This window comes from Planococcus citri, chromosome 5, assembly GCF_950023065.1.
Source record: "Planococcus citri chromosome 5, ihPlaCitr1.1, whole genome shotgun sequence".
NCBI lineage: Eukaryota > Metazoa > Arthropoda > Insecta > Hemiptera > Pseudococcidae > Planococcus > Planococcus citri.
Genome location: NC_088681.1, coordinates 58,759,567 through 58,776,569, shown reverse-complemented (window position 1 = coordinate 58,776,569; position 17,003 = coordinate 58,759,567). Strand labels below are relative to the sequence as shown.

At 35.1% G+C, this 17,003-nt stretch overlaps 1 protein-coding gene across 2 annotated transcripts; it reads left to right on the top strand.

Annotated features, from left to right (window-relative positions):
- Positions 1 to 5,085: 5,085 nt before the first annotated feature.
- On the top strand, positions 5,086 to 16,630 carry LOC135846223 (maltase A1-like). 2 transcript variants are annotated; one of them, XM_065365200.1, is made up of 10 exons: positions 5,086 to 5,260; positions 9,988 to 11,721; positions 11,801 to 11,961; positions 12,056 to 12,193; positions 14,382 to 14,623; positions 14,714 to 14,909; positions 15,013 to 15,235; positions 15,307 to 15,502; positions 15,589 to 15,729; positions 15,814 to 16,630. In XM_065365200.1, the coding sequence occupies exons 2-10, from the start codon at positions 11,391 to 11,393 to the stop codon at positions 15,893 to 15,895; spliced, it is 1,710 nt and encodes a 569-aa protein (XP_065221272.1). In that variant the 5' UTR covers positions 5,086 to 5,260; positions 9,988 to 11,390; the 3' UTR covers positions 15,896 to 16,630. The 2 variants fall into 2 exon arrangements, with proteins under 2 accessions (XP_065221272.1, XP_065221271.1); XM_065365199.1 differs by lacking the exon at positions 5,086 to 5,260 and adding an exon at positions 6,364 to 6,524.
- The last annotated feature ends 373 nt before the right edge of the window (positions 16,631 to 17,003 follow it).

Here is a 17,003-nt window from a genome sequence, read left to right as displayed (position 1 = left end):
TATGCAATTATGCATCTCCCACCATCCTTCGAGGGGGTATCGCGTCTACTTATGAGATATAAATAATTAATAGTTTCTCGAGAAACAATTTGTTCGTAAGTTAGTCGGTGGAGTACCTACTCCGCTCGAAATTTCGAACAAATAGGTAGATTCGGACAAATGTCGGTCTAAATGCTGAAATTCGGGAAAATATTACCTACTCGTGACATCGGATAAAGCGAAAGGATCAAAATAAATGCAGAATTTACGAAAATCTCGTAAAATTTTGTTAAAATGTTCGTGAAAATGGTTAAAAATGGACGATCTTTGATGAAATAAGTATCTAGAAAAAATATCCGGGGCTCTAACTCATTTTTTTCGAAAAAAAATTTACTTCAAAAGTTATAAAGCTCAAAAAAAATCCATCGAACTAAAAAAATGTCGAAACGTGGGAATGGTATTTTATCCAAACGAGGGAAGAAAACGCGCATTTGATCACTGGAGCGACTAGCGAGAGTGAATAAAGTAGTGTTTTATTCTACTAGTAGGATAAAAGTATTTCTTTGAAGAAATCAGTCATCGAAAAAACTGGTTTTCAATTAAAATCCGGTGCCTTATGAAACTCGCGAAACAGATTTTGACAGCCTTAGCAAAAAACAGGACTTTTTGAAAATTATTGGCAAAAAAAATCATAATTTTTCCCAATTTCACTTCAAAAAATTGGACCATTTTCCTAATTTTCGATGAAATGACGAAACTTTTGGGAAATACAAGCCTCTCAAGGCAACGAAGTGAAAATTTTTGCAATTTATGGGAAAAAAAATTGCAAAAAAACTAAATTTTTCAGTAATTTTGTGACAAAAAAACGCGACTTTTTGTAATTTTTGGCAGAATAGGTAAAGCGAAACTTCGACCATAATTTCAGCAAAAGGCAAGCCGCAGGCATGAAATCGACTATTTAATTTTTTTTGGTAACTTTAGTGACTGAAAAATAGCAAAAAAGTGACCAAAAATTTGAGAAAAAGTGATCAAAATGTTGAGAAATGACAGCAAAGTATATATTACTAGGGTACGCCCCCTGGCCGCTTCGCGGCCCAACCCCCATACTCGTTCCTCGGGCTTCGCCCTCGGAACTCGCTCTTGGGGGCTGCGCCCCCAAACCCCCCTTCGCTCACTCTCAGAAAAAGTTTGCTCCTAAGTATATGCCAGTGTCTCCAGATTTGGCGATTTATCGCATTTTTGGCGATTTGAAATCGTGAAAAGCGCCCAAAAAAGGCTGTTGGCGATTTGTCGCATTTTTAGCGATTTGAGATTTCTTCAATTTTTTCTTTTTTAATGGGATTTTTCATTAAATTTTGTTTTTTTTTTAAATATTTTTTGTAAAAAATTATAAAAATACTTTTTATTAAAAAAATACAAATTTTAAAATTTATTCCTTTCGCAGTCTGAAAGGAATAAAAAAATACAATTTTTTCTGAAAATTTCAGAAAAAAATTGACATAATTGGTGGTAGCTTAACGAAAAATCTGGCGACACTGGTACGTTGGCGATTTTTGGCGATTTCAGATCGGCGAAATGGCGACCTCGACCTCGCATCCAAAAAATCTGGAGACACTGGTACATATATGCTTCGATTAAAACTTTGATTAAAATGATAGATGATAGACGCGAAAGCAAAGTACCGATGATAGACGGATTAACATTATAACATTAGCAATAATAATGTATCTGTTTCTGTTGAGATTGAGAATTTCACGCTTCATTGATATGCATAAATCATAATCCTCGCATTGTACTTAAGAATTCCGTTGTTGGAGGAGTGGGAGGTTTGTATGCGCGCGCATGTCGCGTGATCCTGTCTGGAATAACAACAACAGCGATACGTTGTCTGATACATTTACGTTGGTGGTTGTGTGTATGCTTGTGTGGGTGTATAAGTACACGCACCGTCTTAACGGTTTTCTGTTTCAAGATTCCATAAAAAACGATCAAAATCGCACGATCTGAGCAACTTTTTTCTAATCTGTTTTCACCATTTTACAGAGCATGAAATTTCGAACATTTCCCTCGCTGACAGTACCCATCTAGCGTTTTTAGTTTTCGAGATAATTTAATTCAAAATTGTGTAACTGAAATTCGAAATTTGAATTCAAAATAGCTCAAAAACTAAAAACCCCAGAGGGGTAATGTAATCGAGGGAAATGTTCAGAACTTAATGCTCTTTAAAATGAGATATTAACCACCCTTCTAGCCTTTTTCGTTCTTGATATATTTGAGAATAATCGAAAAAACGGCAAAAACAGCCCATTTAAACTCAAAATTTGGGCCCTTTAATTTCAAAATTTTTGCCCCCGCGTATTTTTCCTATATTCTAGAGACGTTAAGCTGTCGATTAAAAAAAAAATCAGCTCTCTAGGTGCCATAGATCGGGCTCAGGACTTTTTTCCGATTTTTCGCGTATTTTTCGCGTATTTTTGGGGTATTTATTTTTCTTGCAGCTTTATAGGATAGAAGATGTTAGTCGGGGAGGTAGCACAAGGATATATTGCACCCCCCATCCCCCCGCGATCCTCCGGGACATCTTTTTTCTTAAAGGGGGAGTCCTAAGGAACATTTCTAGCCCTTGTACTCAAAAAAAAGTGGCCCTACTTCCAAAATGGCGGCCATTTTGACTGACAGGTCAGCCAAAATCGCAGATTTTGCGTTCCAACACGTAGGACTTGCACAAAATTTTTCAAACCGTACAAAAGCAGATCGAAAGATCAGGCAAAAGTTTATCACCTGTCAAAATTTCAAGTGCTAAAGTGCGTTTTTCGATTTTTGGTGAATTTTTGAAAATCAAATTTAGGCTAAAAATGAGGGAAAAAATCAAAATTTTACCAAATTGATCAAGAAAATTGAAATTTGGGATATACCCTATTTTCGACACGCCAAATCGATTGGAAGCTGTTTCAACCCGTTTTGAGCAGTTCTGAAGCTTCCAGTAGATTTTTGAAAATCGAAATTCCCCCAAGATTTCATCAAAGTGAGTTGGAAAGCCGAAATTCATTCTGCAAACGAATTTCAATACGCTACGAAGTCGACTGCAGTTGGATTTCAAGTCGTTTTGGAGCCTCCAGCGACTTTTTGAAAATTACTAAAGCCTCCAGTAGATTTTTGAAACTTGAAATTTCCCAAAATTGCATCAAATGGAGATGGAAAGCCGAAATTTATTCTGTAAACTAATTTCAATACGCTACGAAGTCGACTGCAGGTGGATTTTAAGTCGTTTTGGAGCCTCCAGCGACTTTTTGAAAGGTTATAGGGCGTTTTTTGCAAAATTGAAATTTCCGAAAAGTAGCTGGAAGCTTCAGAACTATTTGAAACCACCATGCAGTTTGCAGTCGACTTCATATCGTATATTGAAATTAGTTTGCGAAGTAAATTTCTGCTTGCTAACTCCATTTGATAAAATGTTGTGGGAATTTCAAGTTTCAAAAATCTGCCGGAGGCTCCAGAACTGCTTAACACGGATTGAGACAATTTCCAATCGAATTGGCTTGTCGAAAATAGGGTATATCCCAAATCTCAGCTTTCTTTGTCAATTTGGTAAAATAATTTTTTCCTTCATTTTTGGCCTAAATTTGATTTTCAAAAATTCACCAAAATTCGAAAAAGGCACTTTTAGCACTTAAAATTCTGTCGGGGGATAAATTTTTGCCTGATCTTTCAATCTACTTTGGTACGGTTTAGAAAATATCGGCTTACAATTGATTTTTAATTTTTTTTTAATGATGGTTCTGAAGGATTTTCATGAAAAATATTGATCATTTCCTAAAATTTTGCACTTTTTTTTTTACACGACAAATCTTTCAAAAAAGTGATCAATGCCACTTTTTTTTGGCCATTTTCGCTGAAATAGTGACAAAAGTGACTTGCAAGTGAAATAAGTGACTTAGTCATTTTTTTAGGTGACCAAATTTTATGCCTGCTGAAGGCGTTTACAGAAATTTTAGCAAAATATAGTACTTTTTTGCAGTGATTGAGGAAAAAACAGGCCTCTTTTGCAACTGGTTGATAAATACACAAGACTTTTTGGCAGTATCTCCAAATTCGAGTAAAATGTTGAAAAAAAAACAAAAGTATCGCTGTTAGTTGAAGAAAACGAGAAACGAAAAAATAATATGCAAACGTTATTCATGGCTCAAAATTTTCTCAAACTACGAATCACAACTCAGAAATTTATTCGAATCACGGATCATGAATCGGGACTGAAAAAATACTTAGAATTACGAGTCAAATCAAATCACACATTTTTGATCCAATTCCGAGATTTCGATTCGTCTTCAACCCAGGAATAAAGTCCTTCATTTTTCCAAACAGGAGTTGGGTCCACTGAAAATATTTTTCTCAATTATTGTCGAGTGTTCCCTTTTTTCAGTCTAAAACCAAATCTTCAAATAGGTACCTCCTCCTACTTAAAGTCAGTACCCGATTAAACCTTAATTTTTTCCAACAAAATAATAACACCATTTTTTATTTTTTTTTAAAGCATTCGCAATAACAAAGAAATGACAAAAATAAAAAAAGCGCACAACTTCTCTAAAATAAATACCCTCACAGACAAAGCTGTCAATCAATAAGTGCCGACGATATAGGAAAAACCGGTTACGTGGTGAGATCTGGTATTTCTCCTGCACACCGCACCACAGGGATGCTGTACAATAACCGCGTTTACTGCTCATGTCTCGCATTAGACTCAAACATGAACCAATTCGACTCCCTAAACGCATTTCAGGCGTGTACATCCTTAAACCAAATTTCTAGGAAATTGGTTCGTCAATTTCTTGATGAAAAGAGACATTTTTTTTCCAAAGCAGCATAAAATGACATTTTTAGAAATCTCTTGATTTATTAGTTTACCTATTTTACTTGCTCCCTATAAGATACTTTTTTTTTTTACCCAAGTGAACGAGTCAGTACGTCGTCTTAAGGAATGTTAATAGACGATGTATTTTGAAATACAATACAATAACAAGAGGACCGATAGACAAAATAACCGCCGTCTCTTTTTTTGCTTCCCTGTAAATCCTCCTCAGAAACTCACAGTCACATCAACGACTAACGACTAAAACAGACGATGAAAGATAGACGAGTAAAATACGAGTTTCTTCTAATCATCTCATTCGTAAAGTGATGTTGAGTTTGTGTAGTTTCGATCCGAAGTCAATGAATTTACCTACTTATCGCGAGTTTGTGAAGTTTGCTTAGAGGAAATAAAAAACAACCGGTGCAAAATGAGGTAAGATAAATCATGCGTTTGGTCTACCCTATAACTCGTAATTTCATAATTCAAATGTCATTTTTCTGTAGCATTATTTGTAAAGAAAATCGTAGGTGCTTTTTTGATAAAATCTACCAAATCATTTCTGGGTCAAAATTTTCCAAGATTTATTCAAGAGGTGGGGTGAAACAAAGTGCACTCAAGTGTTCAAAGAAGGCGGGGCAAGTTCTAAAAATATACCCCTTTCTTCACCCTCATCATTTAACCCGTTTTTCAATCCCTTATCACTCCTCCTCCCGACTCTACTGACAAAACTGAATACGTCGTAATTCAAACAAGCAGGAAATTTCAATTTTGGAAAAAAAATCATTAAAATTAAAAAGTCACAATATTTTTTGACAAACAACACATTCGTGATTATAATTTTAAAGTTTTGAAATCCTCAGGGGAAGGAATTTCGATCAAAAATCGGAACCTGAAGCTCAAAAATTCTGTTTTATGCCAGTTACAGATGAGGAAAAAAATCATAGTTTTGAGTCAAAGACCAAAATCAGAATTCTAATACTTACGTAATAATGTTGCTCTAATTTTTTTCGCAAACGTTTCAACTCTATAAATTATAATTGGTCGAGTAATATAAACATTTTTGATGTTTTGTGTCATTGATTTTTTTTTTCAACTTGCTAAATTTGACGTTGATTTAATTTTATTACTAGTTCCTTATTTACCTATAGAAATAAAACTATAAAATTATTTTCAAAACTACCTTAACTAGAGTACTCATATAAATAGGCATAATCGACGTACGACATTTTCATTCATTGTTTGTAAAATGGGGTTGATAAGAAAAACGAAACCGAACAAGGGATAAAAAGTTCTCAACTACAAAATGATGATTAAAACCGTACAAAATTGATAAAATAATTGACTAAATTAAATACTAGAATTTTTTAAAAATAAATTTGAAACCATTTTCCAAAACGTTGAAGAGAAGATTTTTTCAAAAAAAGTGAAATTGAATTTTCAGTTTGAACTAAAAGGGAATTTTTCCCTTCGTTTACTAATTATCGCGCCAATTTCAGTTGGATACTTTGTAAACAGCTAGACATCTGATAACGCTGATAACTGATTGATATTAGACGATGAGAAGATGTTTCGCGAAGTTCAAGCTCAGTCGTTTATTTAATTTTCTTTGATTTTGATTTTAATTCGTTGTTAAAAGCTGAACGTCTACGTGGACCGTGACTATCCATTTCGGCATAATTTCACACCAGCCAGAAATGTGAGTTCTTGTTTTAATTACATACATTTTTTATAACAGTAATAGATACCTAAATAGAAACGTTTAATTCACACTAATCGCGAAGTTTATCATTTTGAAAGAGATTCCGTTTAATTTTATAATCAATGAAACATGTTTTATCAATAATGTAAAGTATTACGTACCTACGTAAGTATTGAAAGCTTAACATTGTATTGTACGTAGGTAGTAAAAACTCTGTACAAGTTTCAAGTCGATAAGTTGAAAGTTTTCTAGTAAGTAATTCATTTCACTAACCTTCTATCTGACATCATCGTAACTCTCCTCGATTTTGAAAAGAAAATCTTCTTTCAAAAAACATTTCCAATCAAAACGAAAACACGTAAAAAAAGGCCGGTAAAATTTGAGTATTTTAATCGTTATCATTGTTATCAGATGTTTGTTTACAATTATTACATTGAAACAAATATGGCGGACGTCGAATATATTTCACTTCTACCCTCGAAAAATTGCACTACGATACCAAATTTTTAAAAATTTTGGGTCAGAACATTTTCTGTGGGATTCTTATTTCTTGAAGGGCTGAATTTTGAATTCAGGTTTCCAACTGATACCATGAATTCAGAATCAGCACACCTGAAAACTTACATTTTAAAACACATTGTTTATTTTAAAATCAAGAGTTGAAAATTGTGATTTCGTGGTAATTTTCAACGAGGAATTCGAATCCGATGGCCTTTTTTTCGCTAGACCCCTTGGGAGAAGGGGAGGGGGTGCTACCGAAATCAAATTTTGTAAAAATGAAAAAAATTGAGTGATATGTCAAAATGTAGGTTTTTTGGATCGAGAAACACGAATAGGAATATGAAGTCCTTTTTTCCCTCAGACCCTTTGAGGGCCCTTGGGGAGGTGCTACCAAAATCAAATTTTGTAAGAATGAAAAAATCGAGTGATATGTCAAAATATAGCTTCTTTGGGTCGAGAAACACGAATTTGAGGTCCTTTTCTCCCTCAGACCCTTCGGGGGCCCTTGGGGAGGTGCTACCAAAATCAAATTTTGTAAAAATGAAAAAATCGAGTGATACGTCAAAATATAGGTTCTTTGGGTCGAGAAACACGAATCTGAGGTCCTTTTCTCCCTCAGACTCTTTGGGGGCCCTTGGGGAGGTGCTACCAAAATCAAATTTTGTAAAAATGAAAAAAATCGAGTGATATGTCTAAATATAGGTTTTTTGGGTCAAGAAACACTAATCTGTGGTCCTTTTCTCCCTCAGACCCATTGAGGGCCTTGGGGGGGGGGGTGCTACCAAAATCAAATGTTGTAAAAATGAAAAAAATCGAGTGATATGTCAAAATATAGGTTTTTTGGGGTCGAGAAACACTAATCTGTGGTCCTTTTTTACCTCAGACTCCTCGGGGCCCTTGGAGAGGTGCTACCAAAATGGAATTTTGTAAAAATGAAAAAAATCGAGTGACTACATTTTAACTAAATTAACGCGAAATAATTGTAAGTGAATAAGACTTACGTTCTTTTATACAGCTCGCTTCAAAACCGCGATTGCGAAAAAATGCGTGTTAAAGTGAGTAGAATTTGAGTGTGGTTAATTACTTTGCGACTAGGAGCGATTTTTCTAGTTATGATATAAAATAACCGACGATATCGGGTCGAATGATTGAAAAACTAATAAATAACCCCCCCCCCCCCCAAAAAAAAAACCTCTAAATTTTGATACACTACTCAAAATTTTTGTGATTTTTTCAAAATTTGAGTTCGGTAGCACCTCCCCTAAAGGCTGAGCGAAAAAATGACTTCAGATTCGTGTTTCTCGACCCAAAAAACCTACATTTTGACGTATCACTCGATTTCTTTTCATTTTTACAAAATTTGATTTTGGTAGCACTTACTCAAGAGCCTCCAAAGTGTCTGAGGGAGAAAATGACCTCAGATTCGTGTTTCTCGACCCAAAAAACCTATATTTTAACATATCACTCGATTTCTTTTCATTTTTACAAAATTTGATTTTGATAGCACCTCCCCAATGGCCCCACTTCAAGAAACAGGTTTTTTAAACTTTTCAATTTTTTAAAAATTCTCCAAAAATGAACTTTTCTAGCTGAAATTTTGATTACAGGGATTCTTTTGATCTAGTCTAGTTACACGTTCAAATCAAAATAAAATTTGGGCCAAAAAAGTGGAAGGAATCAAAATTTTACCAAATTGTCTTAGAAAGCTGTTTGGACTAAGGCAGATAAGTATGGCCGAGCGGCCCCCAAAACCTTCGGAAGTGAAACATATGTGATGTATAGGTACCCCCCAAGATAAGTATTTTCCCCAAGTTTTGGACCTCAACTCTGAGTGCTGGTTCTTGAGTAATTCCTCAAAAATCGAAAATGGTTTTTAATTTTTTTCTTAGGATTGACTCGGCCGATTTTTTTCAAACTTGAACCAAAGTGTACGTAAGCATAAGGGCTTTTCCCAAAAAAATCAACAGCCCCCTTCCCCACTTTTCCCCAACAAAATTTCGATTCAATTTTTTGAGGTCCCCCTTACCCCCAAGTCCTTCCGGCACACTTTCTGAGAAATATTTTTTAGATGCAGTATTGATCCTAGAACAACATATAGCTTACCCAAAATCGCATCTCGGGTGTGCCATAGTCAAATTCGACCAAAACCAACACCCCCCTCACCTGTATAAGGTTAATATGGTACCTACGCCTCAGCTATTGAAGTAATTTCTGGAGTATTGTTTATAACTTTGTAATTTATAAATGAAAATGACGTTTTTGAGAGTCGCTATTCACAAATTCCGATTTAGGGGCAGCGAAGCACCCCCTCCCCCAAATTTGGGCAAAACTTTCAAAAAGAAACCTGGGGCATGTGACATATCGAATTATATGTTTTTGGTAACGTTGAACACGAATATGACGTCAGATTTCTGATTGGACTCCACTCTCGGCCCCCAACACCTCTCCCAATGAGGTAAAAATTCAAAAAAGGGGGCTGTTCGTGCGACACATGAAATAGTATGTTTTTGGCGACGCTGAAACCGAATATGACGTCAGATTTTTAATTGGACCCCATCCACGGCCCTCAGCACTTTCCCAAAGAGAGTAACCTCGGGTGACACATGAAATAGGTAGTATGTTTTCGATATCGCTGAACACGAATATAGCCTTAATTTTTTGAATTGAAGTCACCCATAGCTTCCAGAACCTCCTCCCATGGGTAATTGCCCAAAAAAAATTTCGGGGGCCATGGATGAGGTCCAATTGAAACGTTTTTCTGCCAGTTGAGATCCTTTGTTTGAAAGAATTTGCTCTAAAATCACGTGTTTTTAAAAATCTACCTACTCTGCCTTTCATCATGCATTTTCTACCCCATTCAGAGAACGCAATTTCGCAACATTATCATAAAATTGATAATAAAATTCGAAAAATAATTACATAGACGTCAATATATAATCCTCCTCGTATGTATTTTCAGGATCGAGAAGAAAATGTACAAAAAATTGAATAAAATCAGACGTGACGGGAACTGTTTATTTCGATGCTTGTCTCTCAGTCATCACGGACATGAAAAATACCATCGCAAAATGAGGACTGAAATTGTCCAATATATCGTTGAAAATTGGACCGACTTCGAACCGTACATCATTGGAGACTCGTCGTATAGCATAAAAGTCACAAAGAAACAAGATTACGTTACGCATATGAGCTCTGGTGGCGTTTTTGGAGGTGAAACAGAGCTCACAGCTTTCGTCAAGATGAATCCTCAATACAGCGTTCATATATCGCATCGTAAATCAGAAAATTCAAAGACATACGGCAGAGGTCCAAAATCAATATTTCTCAAATATTCCGGACCATACGATACGGGACATTACGATGTTTTAATTCCAGTCTCCGCCTCGTCCAAATTCAACACAGCATCAAATACCGAACCCAATAATCCAAAGAAATGTGCATTCAACGAGAAAAAAAGGATCAAGGCGCTCAAGTATCTCGGGGATATTCAAAATTTACCAGAACTGATAATTGAATTTGAAACCGAAAATATGGATGTAAAATGTCATTATTGCGGATCGTTGAAGAGTAAATGCAACCCATTGGACAGTCGAAATTTACCAACACCGATTATTGAATTTCAAATAGAAAACGTGAACGTGAAACGTCATTATTGTGTATCATGGAGATGTAAATGCAACCCGTAACTTCGTCGTCGAATATCTTTCTGGATCAGTATTTTAATAACAACACATCTTTAAAAAAAAAAAATCTTTAAAAAATTTCATCCAGAAGCATTCATAAATGTACAAATAAACACGCAAAAAACTGAAAAAAATTATGAAAAAAAAATTATCAAAATAATATAAAATCACAAAAATTGAAAAAAGTCCTACTTATTTTGAAAAAGCAACACACACCTATTCGACTAGATAAGATTTCACTCAACTACAACAAGTAGTATACTTATTAAAATCTTACAAGTAGGACGACAATAACAACCTTTCTCGGAAATTTTTCGAGTGTTTCATGTACTACCTAATCAAATAAAAACACTCCACGTATTTGAAATATGCAGACATTTGTGTATTTGACGTATTGATAAAACGAGTGAAGAACCCACTCCAGTTCAAAATGGACCATTACTTGCACAAATCAATGATCGAATCATGGATTTATAAAAAAAGATTACCTAATATTTCGTCTGCAAAGCAGCTCTTGACATCATTAATGATAAAACCACGATGATACTTAGCTTATTTGTATTTTGTGATACACAATTTGAAATACATATAAACCAGTAAAAATCAACTGAACGGGCACATTCGAGTCTGGAATCTTTGCAAGTTACGTGGAAGAAATTTTCAAAGTGATCGTTTCGAAATGAAATTCGTGCAAATTCTAAGTTCATTATTATTCGTAATATGCGGTTCCGCAGCTTTGGATAGAACATGGTGGAAATATGCCACAATATACGAAGTATTTTTAAAATCTTTCAAAGACAGTGACGGCGATGGAATCGGAGACTTTAAAGGATTAACGTCGAAACTGGACTATTTCGAAGATCTTGGAGTGGATACGATTTGGGTGACACCATTTTATACTTCTTCGGGAGCTGACGGAGGTTACGATATTACAGATTTCTATGGAATCGATCCTCTTTACGGAACAATGGCGGATTTCGAAGAATTTTTGAAAGAAATGAAGAAACGAGGTAAAATGTGGTACTTGATTGGGTTACATGGTTACGAAATCGATCGAGTTTTAATTGTTCAATGTGCTTCGATGAATAGATCTGAACTTCGTAATGGATTTGGTGATCAACCACAGCAGCGATGAGCACGAATGGTTTCAAAAATCGATACAAAAAATAGAACCGTATAAAGATTACTACGTTTGGGTTGATCCAAAAGGATACACCGAAGATGGTAAACCTATTCCGCCGAATAATTGGGTAAGTTTTCCAAACCATAGATAGAAATAATTTTTTTTTTTTTTTAATAAGAAAAACGCAAAATCTACCTCGATTCATTGTGGAAATATTACAGGTGAGCATTTTCAATTTCACCAAACCCTGTACAGGATGGACTTGGAACGAGCACAGACAACAGTATTATTTCCATCAATTTCTTGCAAAACAACCAGATTTCAATTTACGCAATGAAAATGTCAAGAAAGAATTACAAGTACGTAGCTAATCTCGGGTGTACCTTATTTTAGTAATTTGAAATTTTCCACCTCTAGCCCCCCCCCCAATGTGTTACATTGGGTAAGAAAATAATTCCCTTTTTTCTATTTTCCTCCTATCTGTGAAAAAATTCTTTGTTTCTGCATCAGAACAAAAAACGAGAATAAATCAAAATCAGGTAAACTTTTTTTTTTAAATCTCATTTCCGCATCACAATTGTTCTACATATTCCATTTTTAAAGAAAATACCTTGGCTCTCTTGTATAGAGCCCCCCAAAATTTAGGAAAAATAAAAAAATATGAAACATTGATGTTGGAAATTTTTTTATGAGGAATTCTTTCTGAATTAGCATTTTTTCAATAAAACCTTTCTCCCGGTCACCCAAACCATGCTGGTTCCCTTTACATAAAGCCTCTCAAAGTGAAAAAAAATCAACAAAAAAATGAGAAATTCATATCTGTTCGAATTTTTTGAAAACGTTTCATTTCTGAGCAGATAACCACTTTTTCAAGAAAAATATCCTGTGGTCCTCCAAATGATGCTGGTCCTCTTTTACAAAACCCCCAAAACTGAAAAATATGAAAAATTAACGTCCGTAAGCACAAATTAGGAATTAAACAATTTTCCATATTTCAGCAAAATAGGTACCTACTTATAGATAATTCTTTCTTCAAGAAAAACTTTCCCTCAGTCTCTCCCCCCCCCCCAACAATGTCGGCCACCTACAATAGAGATCTCCTAAGTGGAAAAAAATCCTCTGAGAGGAGAGTTTCAAGTAATGGGTATGTTTTTTGCTTTAAACCTAAAAATGAAATCTTATTGATTGAAGGGGATTTTAAACGATTTTTTCTTGTTGGAGATGAATTTTCATTTCAAGTTTTTAAAAGTCTGACATATGCTGCTTTTCTGACAAAGATCGACCAAATCCGAGGAATAAAATTTAGAAGGAAAAAATGTAGAAATATTCAATTTTTTTTCACTTTCTGAGGAAGGGGACAAATTTTACTTTTTCGTCGGGTATAGAGAGATCAAAAGTTTTGAATTTCTAATGAAAATGGACCAAATCTAATAAGGATTAAGTACAATGTGAAAAAAATGTAAAAATTTTCGATTTTTCGCATTTTTAATATATTCTGAGATGGGGGGGGGGGGGGGGAGTGAGAGGGAAGTGGGCTTCCTAGCACGACATCTTTACCTGACGGGTCATTCCACGTCAATTCGACCAAGAAGTGTTTGGGGGGGGGGGGTCGGCGATTTTTTTGAAAATTTTCCTGTGGAAAGACTTTCCAAAGGGATGACCAATGGCGCAAATCGCAGCCCTCGATCTAGCCCGGTTTTAAAGGCTGCCAAGGGGTGTCAATGTTTTCAGTGAACTTGAAATATCGTCTATTTAAGCAGTGGATTACTCGATAACCGCGATACCTACCAAAATGGAACTTTTCCCAATAGTTAGGGGTTTTGAAAAGCTTTTTGGTGATATCATACAAATTAGCGTTGTCACTTTTTTTCGTACAAACAATTAGCTCGAAAAGTTTCAAAATGTAGTTTTCATATCGTTCCAACTCTCAAAAATTCTGAAAAAAATACATTATGAGCATTGGGCAACTTTTCATGCTGAACAACATTAAAAAATTGGGATGGCGTTATTCCGTAAAGTCGATTTAAAAAAGTTGAAAGTTTGCGAAAAAAATGCGATTATTTGATTTAAAACACGAAAAAAAGTTGTGATTGGTGAAGTTGACCCATATGACCCCTATTTTAACGTACCCATTGAAAAAGTTGAAAACCCCTTTCACTCGATGAAATGAACTCATCACAAAAAATCAAAATTCGAAAAATTTCAATTTTCAATTCCAAACAACAAAAAAAGTTTAAATTCATTCGGTTGTCTTATTTTGACCTCTTTCTGGCTTCTTTCACGAAAAAGTTGATAAAAATTACACTTACAGCAAAAAAATTAAAATTCGTTTATTTTTTTATTTTTTCGAATTTCGATTTTTTTGTGACGAGTTCATTTCATTGAGTGAAAGGGTTTTTTCAACTTTTTCAACGGATGCGAGAAAAAATTCCATTATACACATGTAAGTATAAATATATGGTACCTAGACCTACATCGTAGTAGCCATTTATACTCGACCAAATTGAAAATTTCCGAAATTTTCTAACCAATTTTTCAATCCTTTAGGCACTGATGAAATTCTGGCTGGATAAAGGTGTGACAGCTTTTCGAATAGATGCTCCTCCATTTTTCATGGAAGATCCGCTACTTCGAGAGGAGTATTATGGGAACGAATTCGCCAAAATCGTAGCAGGGGCTGAAGAAAGAAGTAGTCGACGATTTCATCATCCAGATAACTTCCCATTCCTCAACGAAATATACCTATTTCTTCGACAATACGATAAGAAAAATAAAAAAGAACGCGAAACGTACGTGAAATAATACTTTCAAATTTTTTAAATCATCCTGTGATAGGAAGCGAATGAGGAATGTGGTTGTTGATGTGAACTTTGTTTTAGTGCCATGTTGACCGAATCTTATGGTACGATAGATGTCATGATGAAATATTATGGAACGAAGGAGAAACCATCATCACATTTCACATTCAATTTCCAAATCACAACGCTCAAAAAGTACTTAGATGCTCGACAAATGATCGATCATTTGAGCAGTTGGATTGATAAATTACCCGAAGGTGCGGCACAGAATTGGGCGGTAAGTAAATGAAACACATTTTCAATGTCAACTCACTTTTTTTTACACTAGTATTGATTCCAACTTTACTCACAGAGGTTAATTTTTCTTACTCAATATATAGCTAGGCAATCACGACCAAGGAAGAATTTTCTATCGGTTCAATAAAGAATATAATTCCGTATTACTGGCACTAGTCACCATGCTACCAGGAGCAGCCTCCCTTTACTATGGAGAAGAATTAAGTCAAGAGTTATTCGATTATACTCCAGAGCACGTCAAGAATCTCTGGGTCGAAAGAGATCATTTCCGTTTACCGATGCAATGGGATGATTCATTCAACGCAGGTAATACTACTCGTAATTCGGATAATCCTCCATTATTATATTCAACCCTTCAATTTTGTAATTGATTATAGGCTTCACTTCTGGTGAAAAACCATGGGTACCATTACATCCTAGTTATTGGCTAACAAACGTCGAAACTCAGAAAAATCATCCTCACAGCTTCTTGAGCTACTTCAAAGATCTCGTTTCAATTCGCAAAACAGATACTTTCAAATACGGCGATCTGAAATTATACGCTGTGTCGAAATGGGTCCTGGCATTCACCAGGTAAGCATCATCACTGCATCAACAAAGAAATAGGCATCATAATGTATATCTTGTTAATAAATCTCACGATCACGTTTCAATTGCAGAACTTATCGGCAATCTAAATACATTGTTGTATTGAATTTGGGAATGGAAAATAATTTAATCGATTTACACTCCAATATCCACGATTTGCCATCAACTTTGACTGTGGTAGCAGCCAGTCCAAATTCTGGATACATAAAAGGGCACACATTATTCTCATTATGCTGCAATGATTTTATGATCGTTTAACCAATAATTATCTAATCTTTGAATTATAATTTAAACAGAGAAAAATTCAAGACGATTTTAAACCGCCTCAGCATATCCGTTCTACGACCTCATTCCAGTGTAGTCCTGACTTATGTATAAAACTGTTTCAAAACCGTTCCTGATAACAAGACAAAACGTCATATTGTCAACGTACAAATAGGTTATCAAGAAATTTTCGCCCAATCGAAAATCTCATGTATGTTACAGGACAAACCCGAAATCCGGACAAACTTGTACTAGATTCACCATAGCTGAACCAGTCTTTCCTATGGCTCTTGGGAGAAACCAGTTTGGCCAGTACAAATTTCAAGAAAAACTGAAATGGTCAAATTAATTTAGAATAAATTAGTCAAAATTAAAAGAAAAACTAGTTAATCCGTTCAAAATGTGCCAGGAAATACCATTTCGGCACCGATCGTAACAAAATTTTAAAAAGTGTCAGTTTTTATTTAATCTTCACTACACACGATCAAATTTAATTTCGTGTATATCTTTTTCGGGTAGAGTTGTAGTTAGAAGGGGAGACCAGGTCCACCCACAAATTTTTGGCCTAAATTTCTGAAAAAAAAAAAAACATTAGAATACAAGAATTATTTTTCAATGATGATTTTCGTTAGTGTTTTTAATGAGTGTTTAAATGCGATTTTTGAAAGATTTCCGCTCTTACTTTTCTTTGGTAGGAATTGTTTTTTCTTTTCTGGTCCAGATTCCAGGGTTTTCCCATAACATCTATACATACCTAACTATGGAAATTCAGTCCATGCATTGAATCAATTTAATCAAAATCAGAGTTATTTCTGTTGTGTATCAAATATACGTAACTACCATCGAGTTTTTATTATTGTATGTTTTCATAATTGAACATTGTATTCTGAATTTAACTTGAAACAATGAATTATATGCTGAAATATTCCATCGTCCGTCGAACTGATGAACTGATTTTTTTTCCATTCAAACGCGTGTTCTATTGCATATTTCTCCATTGCGCCCAAATTCAACAATTGGGAAGCTTTAGAACAAAACGCACCAACTCAATTTTTCAGATTTTCCAGGAAAAGGGAAAGACTTCAGAATTGTGAAGGAAGGGGGGGGGGTCAAATGGGGAATCGTTGGAAAGAGGAAATTCATACGAGTGTGAAAAGATGCCGTTTTCAATTTTGAGGAAATTGGGGGGGTAGTGGGGACGTTGCAGAGCCCTAATTATAAA